Genomic DNA, 6,663 nt, shown 5'->3' on the forward strand with positions numbered 1-6,663 from the left:
CTCCATGCAAGTTCTAAAAAGTAATTTATTTGTAGTTTTTTGGAAATCAAATATTTTTTGGAGCTGTCACTGATCCATTCCTGGTTGATCTAGTTCCTCTGAAGAATATTTCTTAAAATTCTAAACCAAAAATAAGGCGACATGAAAAACGCAAATACAACTGTTATAATTACAGGACCACCAGGTGCAAGCAAAACTAAGAAAATATTGACTATAAGCTAGACATAATTGGTACTATAATTTCCAGGAGTAGGTAAAACCACACTGGTCCATAAAATCTGCTTGGCTCTGCGAGATAAAGGACGCATTCTTCAAGGATTCTATACAGAGGAAGTGCGCGGTGAGGGAATCAGCCAAAGAATCGGGTTCGATGTGGTCACTTTGTCCGGAAAGCGGGGAATCCTATCTCGTGAGAATCCGGGAGACCAGCTGCGGCGCCCCAAAGTGGGAAAGTATTCGGTGTTTGTGCGGGACTTTGAAAGTCTCGCTCTGCCACTACTTGGCATCGAGGATTCCCAACCAGAACCGGATCTGCTGGTCGTCGATGAAGTGGGCAAAATGGAGCTGCTTAGCAAGCGGTTTGAGTTGGCCATGGCTGATCTTCTAAAGGAAAAGCGAACCCTACTGGTCACCATACCCGAGAGATCAACAGTGGATTTGGTGGAGCAGCTGAGAAAGTCAGCAGGATCGAACATCTACCAGGTGACCAGATCGAATAGGAACATTTTAGCTGGAGAAATTATAGAACATATCACAAAATCACTTCTTTAACAAAAATAAACTTGTTGGTCTTTTTATTAGTGCCTAGATGTATAATTGTGCTTCCGATCCTCCGCCTCTGGGAGATCATCATCCGATGCTACGCATCCACGGAGCCAGTTGTTGAGTGATTCATTGCGGGTGGCGGCATGGACGAGGTCAGCGACTGGGACTCGCTCTTCCTCGTCGATCGTTTGCGAACACGTTTGGTTTCCCTAGCCCAATCCATTTCGTTGTAGTGCTGCTCAGAAGCGGTCCAGTGGTACTCCTGTCGGCTAACCAGTTCCGGATACTTTTGCTCGAACTCCTTATCGGGTGGCAGTAGCAGCTCCCAGCGCTTTGTGTTATTCACTCGGGCCACAGTCTTCAAAACGTCAAGTGTTTCCGCAGGAGGTAACTGGGTGGCGGCCATTACCTGAGCTCGGAACAGGTAGGGCGTGCGGGAGAAACGGAAGAGCTGCAGATGGAATTCAGACGATTAGTACATAAGTGTTCGATCAACCCGTACAAGAACTCACTATATAATCTCTGGCGCGAATCATCTGCTCTGCGGACACACCGTTCGCATGTGAGAGCACCTTCTCGGGAAAGACCACCTCGGATTTTGGCACCCAGTTGCCGTGCAGTAGGATGCCCACCTGGGGCAGCAAAGCCAGCACCTTGTCGGCAGCCACATGCGGATCCACGTGCTCGGCGAGAATAGTAATGACATCGCTGAACGAAAGCATCCGGGCATCCCTCAGTAGCACTGTAAGCTGCTCCAGCAGCGGCATGGACTTAAGCATGGCCTTGTTGTAGACGGGAAGTACTTGGGCGGCAGCAGAAGCAGCAGCTGGGGCTACCGTCTGCACATGCTCGTCGTAGGGCAGAAGCTTTCGAAGATATTCGCCAGGCGCGAGAGCCAAAGAGGAACTGCCGTGGTGACTGGTGGCAAAGAGCTTTTGGCGCTCCAGTTCGGCGGTGGGCGTGGCCCTTGAGTGCCAGTAGGCCTCGCACCAAGGCTCATCCGCAATTCGTTGGACGAAACCGTCGTAGGTGCCAGCACGTTGCTCCTTTCCGCTGTTCTTGGCATTACCGCGAGCAAATTTAACCGTGACCTGCTGCAGCACCTCGTCATCGTCCGTGTCTTCCGTTTGAGCCTTCTGTTCAGCCTTTTTGCGCTTGTCGTCCTTATCGAAGTGGCTGAGAACAGGGCGCATTTGGACTATGGAAGTGAGTGGCGACAGATGCACCTCCCGATCCGTAAAGATGCCCACTATGTACTTGGCCACATCGGTTATGGAACGCGAGCTTGTGAAGGCCTGTTTGTCCATGATGCCACGTTTGTAGGTGGGTCGCTCCTGACCCTTTGGGGGCACTGCTCCATAGGTGTTCTTTCCGTCGGCAGCCACCGCAAATTGCTCGCCCTTGAAGCGATCGAAGTGGGCCGACTCAATGTCCAGACCGAAGTCCACTTTCACCTCCTGGGCGATTGGTTTTACACAGCAATTGACAATCACGGAATCATCGTGGTTTGGGAGCTCCGTTTTCGTGGGGTATTGAAAGAGGTACAAGCTGTCCCTCAGGTTCTTCGACAAGAAGACGGGAATCTGCCGGGGAATTTTGGGCGTTTTACTCATGGGATTGACAATGCCACTCACGTACTCACCTCCTCCACGACGGAATCGTCCTCGTCTTCCATTATTTTAAATTCGATTTGATAGTTTTTTCTGCCGAGAGTGCACGCCTAAATGGCCAGTGTGACCAGGTTGCTCTGCATTGCTAGCCAGCACTGCGAACAGCTGATTGGCACAGTGGGCTACGTTTAATCGGACTCTGGCTATAAATGGCATCACCATAAAAACAATCACAACCATGCCTGACAATTAGTGATTTGTAATTTTAAGTTTATTTATCTGTGTCTATTCCTAAAAATGATGAACACAAATCATTACCTATAATTGTAATTTAATATAAGCTCGACCGAAATGTACGTTTCATATGCTGTGATGTTCGATGCTTGCCTTAAATTGAGTGCAAATAGTATGTAACATATAACATTTCAGAAGAGGTTCCATACCTAATTGACTTGAGCAAAATATGAAACACTAAATTTGATTTATTTGAAATGATTCGCCCACCCGGCCCACTGTGCAAAGACAGAGTGCAAAGACATTTCCGTCTGCCGATTGGCGATACCGATTTTGTAATCGACCACGACGCCCGGGGAAGATGTCTCGACCGACCGCAACATTTAATTCATATACCCTATGCTCTTGGCCGCATACATAACACGATCATGTTCACGGTCACGTCGGAGATCTACGGAGAGAACAACTACCAGACGACCCGCGACGGCGGTAAGGTGGTGTCGAAGTTCCGATTCGTCTATCCGGAGGAGAAGCTGGCGGGGATTAGGACGGATAAGGACGGCGACCTTGAGGTGCCAAGGCCAAAACGTGGCGTGATCGAATTGGAACATTCCGAGGCCACGGAGCTTCGACTAGTGGGCCTGCAGGTGTGGCGGGGAGCCCTTCTTCTGGCGGATTACCTTTTCACTAAGAAGGATGAGTTTTCCGGAAAAACCCTAATGGAACTGGGAGCTGGTGTAGGCCTGACTAGCATAGCCGCCGGGATACACAATCCCGGAAGGATCTACTGCACGGATGTGGATCTGGGATGCATACTAAAGCTGATCCGCGGCAATGTCCAAAGAAATTCCAAACTCCTTTGTGGTACAATCTCAGTTCTGGAGTTTGATTTTCTCGCGTCAAAAAACGATCATTCGCTGGATCTTCTGGAGGCCATAGACAACAGTGATATAATCCTAGCTGCCGATGTCATCTATTGCGATACACTTACCGATGCCTTTATCTCCGTCCTGGATAATCTCCTCGATCGAGGTTGCCAAACTGGAAGACCCAAAACGATATACATGGCACTGGAGAAGCGCTATGTGTTCACTCTGGAGGATTGTGATTCGGTGGCTCCCATGTACGAGTACCTCGTCCGACAGACGTTGAACAAGCCGTGGATCATGGAGCACTTGCCTCTGGATTTCCCCCAGTATTTCGAGTACGATCGCTGCAAGCAGCTGGTTCTCATCAAGATCACCAGTCGTTAAAATTCCTAAAGCGCAGATGAAGTCGTTCTGCTTGCTAGATTCAAATTGCCCTTCAATGTACCTTAATAATCTACAAAATGATGGCTTTGTTACGTTAAGATGAGATATCACTAGAGTTAATTTAATGGCTTTGTAAAAGCGGTTTGCTGGTAAAAAATTTAGTTTGGAGAATAATGGGTTGGATATGTATTTTGAGTATCTGGAATAAAAGTCTCAAAAGTTTTAAAATCTAGTTCTATGTAATAGAAAATATGCATTAACTCTTTACTTGACGAAATATATTTGAGTGTAGTGTATAAAAATTAACTTTTCGTATACAAAACGATTTAAAAAGTTATATTTTTGTGTACTTGCATCAAGCCTTACATAGATTTCATAAAAATAAAACATTTAACATTACTTTAAATGAACCATTTAAGATTAGTCAACAATGTCTGCTTTGATGAAAATGACCCAACGGAATAAATACCACTATCCTAAGCCCTGAACCCGTGAAAAATCAGTAACTACTGTTTGGGATCAGAGATCCTGCATGGCCAGAATGATGTTCTCCAAAGCCTGTCGAGCGTCAGTCGCCGGGAAATGTTGCAGGACAGACAGGGCGGCGGCTGTGTGCTTTCGTTGCAGTTCCTTGGTTTTGGTCAAAGCGGGCCCGGCTAGAATGGCCTTGTGGATCTTGTCGTAGTCGATGTTATCCACCGATTGCTTGCCAGCCTCCAGTTGAGAATACATCCCCGGGTCGTGCTCCAAGTGGAATAGCACTGGAGCACTAACAAGACTGAAAGTAACATCCAGTGGGAGTTGGGGGCATTGAAAAGGTTCGGCATCCAGGCAAGCCTGCCAAGCGAGGGCCAAATGTTTTCCAAAGCGATAAGCATGCCGCTGCAGTTCCTCACTTTGTCCAGCCAGCTTTAGCGAAGCTTGGCAAGATTTGCCCAACAGGCTACCGGCATTTAGTATGTTACGGCACTCCCATTCCTCCTCCGGATTTCCGAGAACCTGGGCTATCGGCATTGGCGTCATCACGTCGTGCTCGTTGAAATCCACTCCAACGCTGAGAGATGGTCGTTGAAAGGTTCCTGGCTTATAAGGCAGCGGGTTGTTCTGCTCATCACGTTCTCCAATGAATTCCGACTCGGAAAAGTCTCGCACCGCCGACGAGATCAGCTCCACCACCTCCTGGTTGCGCAGATTGGCTAGCTCCGCACTGGAATGGCCCAGAAGATAGTCGCCAGTCAACAAGCCGATCTTGTTGCCAAACGACATGTCGTCGTAGGTGTCCACATCCTGGCCAGCCTGGGTGCTCGATTGCAGATTAACCACGCTCTAATAGGCGATAAAATGTAATTATTTTAAGAATCCATTACAATATTTTTGTGTTTTAAGCATGGAATATCCGTTACAGATTTAATGACACATCGATGTTCATTTCGTCAGTTCCGTCAAGTAAATTTGAGGAAAGTTAAACTCATTTGCATAAACATATGCAGACACGCAGTTTACGAGTCACTTTCAAATGCATTCTTTTAATCCAAAACTTACATTGTGAACCAGATGTGATATGCGTATCATCTCGGTGACCTCCGCCAAAGCTCTTTGGGAGTGCAGCACTCCGGCACTCTTGTCCTGCTCCACGTCTGGAACACTGGGTGCATGTCCTGCGGCCTTGGACACCAGGAGCACTATCAATCCCCAAGCTTGCATCGTATTCTTGCCATTGTAGAGCAGGTGCCTGAAGAGGGAGATTCAGATAAATTAAAACGACTTATGAGCCCTTCAGCACCACTCACTTGGCCGTTTTCATCAGCGGATGGGCGCTGCCCACCAGCTTGCGCAGGTGGAGCGCCACATTGGCGATCTCGTCGCTGAGCAACCAGCGCAGACTGAGGAAGGATGTGGGATAGCCGACGATACGCTCTGCCTCGCTGACCGCCCTATTCCAGTCGTGTCTCGGGGGTGGGGTCGTAACCTGTGGACTGGCATGCTTTCCACTGACCGTCGTCGTCGAAGTCCAACGCTGAGAAGTGAAAGTTTGCAGCGCAGGCGCAGCTCTGACCATTTGGACTGCCTGCATATCGGCGGGAATCCTGCGGCGCAGCTGTTGCATAATCCTTAACCCACTGCTGCGGTACATGGCAATTCTCTAGTTATTTTCGTCTATTTTCGACAATTGTTTGCAATTGCTTGTGAAGAAACCGTGTTTCTTAGCTCCGCTCCGTTGAACCGCTCGTCGAAAAGTGAAATCTGCGCGGTCCGTCGCTGCTCGAGTCTCTGTCAACGTCGCTGTCGGCGTCACCTGCTGCTGCCGCCGCCGCTTCTTCTTCCCGGGCGGCCCACTTTTACAGTTGGTCGCTGCTCCGCTCTCAGGTGGCCGCCAGGCGTTCTGTTTGTTTTTATTGCCCCACGCAGTGTCATGGAATTCCGAGGGGGCGGCGTGGAGGGTGTTTTAACGGCGGACTTGAGCGGGAACAGGTTTTCGCACGGCAGTGCCGCTTCGGTGCACAGTTTTTGGCCATGAGGAGTACGGTCACTCTTAGGGATGGGAAACAAAAGGCTACTGCATGCAATGCAATTGGATGCTAATGGTGACAAAACATATTTATTTCCGTTTCGATAGTTTTTAAATTATAAATTTCATAAATCATAGTTTCTATTCCATATTAAAATTTTTTTTTTTTCAAATAATATATAAAAGAAAGAAATGTGAAAGGAAAGATCAGTCAATCAGTTTACGCATTTAACACGAAGAGTTTTAATGAATAGAAATAATTTTAGCCTTCGACTTAATTCCAATCACTTTA

At 47.9% G+C, this 6,663-nt stretch overlaps 4 protein-coding genes across 5 annotated transcripts; 2 read left to right on the forward strand and 2 right to left on the reverse strand.

Moving 5' to 3' along the window:
• The first annotated feature begins 64 nt into the window (after positions 1 to 64).
• On the forward strand, positions 65 to 781 carry LOC6534705 (cancer-related nucleoside-triphosphatase). Of its 2 annotated transcripts, none has more exons than XM_002095344.4 (2): positions 65 to 184; positions 248 to 781. In XM_002095344.4, exons 1-2 carry the CDS (start codon positions 142 to 144, stop codon positions 769 to 771), a joined length of 567 nt encoding a protein of 188 aa, XP_002095380.2. In that variant the 5' UTR covers positions 65 to 141; the 3' UTR covers positions 772 to 781. The 2 variants fall into 2 exon arrangements, with proteins under 2 accessions (XP_002095380.2, XP_039229693.1); XM_039373759.2 differs by having other exon boundaries at positions 68 to 184; positions 254 to 781.
• LOC6534706 (DNA-directed RNA polymerase III subunit RPC5) lies at positions 764 to 2,560 on the reverse strand. Its single transcript, XM_039373757.1, has 3 exons — positions 2,408 to 2,560; positions 1,278 to 2,348; positions 764 to 1,216 (listed from the first exon to the last, which is right to left on the reverse strand). Exons 1-3 carry the CDS (start codon positions 2,438 to 2,440, stop codon positions 860 to 862), a joined length of 1,461 nt encoding a protein of 486 aa, XP_039229691.1. The 5' UTR covers positions 2,441 to 2,560; the 3' UTR covers positions 764 to 859.
• A 243-nt stretch (positions 2,561 to 2,803) lies between these two features.
• On the forward strand, positions 2,804 to 4,090 carry LOC6534707 (methyltransferase-like protein 22). The gene has a single exon (XM_002095346.3). The coding sequence runs from the start codon at positions 2,867 to 2,869 to the stop codon at positions 3,860 to 3,862; it is 996 nt and encodes a 331-aa protein (XP_002095382.2). The 5' UTR covers positions 2,804 to 2,866; the 3' UTR covers positions 3,863 to 4,090.
• A 35-nt stretch (positions 4,091 to 4,125) lies between these two features.
• On the reverse strand, positions 4,126 to 6,403 carry LOC6539776 (all trans-polyprenyl-diphosphate synthase PDSS2). Its single transcript, XM_002086626.4, has 3 exons — positions 5,653 to 6,403; positions 5,405 to 5,594; positions 4,126 to 5,188 (listed from the first exon to the last, which is right to left on the reverse strand). Exons 1-3 carry the CDS (start codon positions 5,994 to 5,996, stop codon positions 4,382 to 4,384), a joined length of 1,341 nt encoding a protein of 446 aa, XP_002086662.2. The 5' UTR covers positions 5,997 to 6,403; the 3' UTR covers positions 4,126 to 4,381.
• Positions 6,404 to 6,663: the final 260 nt, after the last annotated feature.

The sequence above is a fragment of the Drosophila yakuba genome, chromosome 3L (genome assembly GCF_016746365.2).
Source record: "Drosophila yakuba strain Tai18E2 chromosome 3L, Prin_Dyak_Tai18E2_2.1, whole genome shotgun sequence".
Lineage (NCBI taxonomy): Eukaryota > Metazoa > Arthropoda > Insecta > Diptera > Drosophilidae > Drosophila > Drosophila yakuba.

Excerpts from the sequence above, each read along its gene's own strand:
- LOC6534707 (XM_002095346.3), top strand. The coding sequence starts at position 2,867 with ATGATTCGCCCACCCGGCCCACTGTGCAAAGACAGAGTGCAAAGACAT.
- LOC6534705 (XM_002095344.4), top strand. The coding sequence starts at position 142 with ATGAAAAACGCAAATACAACTGTTATAATTACAGGACCACCAG. Across the intron at positions 185-247 it reads TATAATTACAGGACCACCAG|GAGTAGGTAAAACCACACTG; the intron begins GTGCAAGCAAAA and ends TATAATTTCCAG.
- LOC6539776 (XM_002086626.4), bottom strand. The coding sequence starts at position 5,996 with ATGTACCGCAGCAGTGGGTTAAGGATTATGCAACAGCTGCGCCGCAGG. Across the intron at positions 5,595-5,652 it reads CCGCTGATGAAAACGGCCAA|GCACCTGCTCTACAATGGCA; the intron begins GTGAGTGGTGCT and ends CTCCCTCTTCAG. Across the intron at positions 5,189-5,404 it reads TATCACATCTGGTTCACAAT|AGCGTGGTTAATCTGCAATC; the intron begins GTAAGTTTTGGA and ends ATCGCCTATTAG.
- LOC6534706 (XM_039373757.1), bottom strand. The coding sequence starts at position 2,440 with ATGGAAGACGAGGACGATTCCGTCGTGGAGGAG. Across the intron at positions 2,349-2,407 it reads ACGATTCCGTCGTGGAGGAG|ATTCCCGTCTTCTTGTCGAA; the intron begins GTGAGTACGTGA and ends ATTCCCCGGCAG. Across the intron at positions 1,217-1,277 it reads TTCGCGCCAGAGATTATATA|CTCTTCCGTTTCTCCCGCAC; the intron begins GTGAGTTCTTGT and ends TTCCATCTGCAG.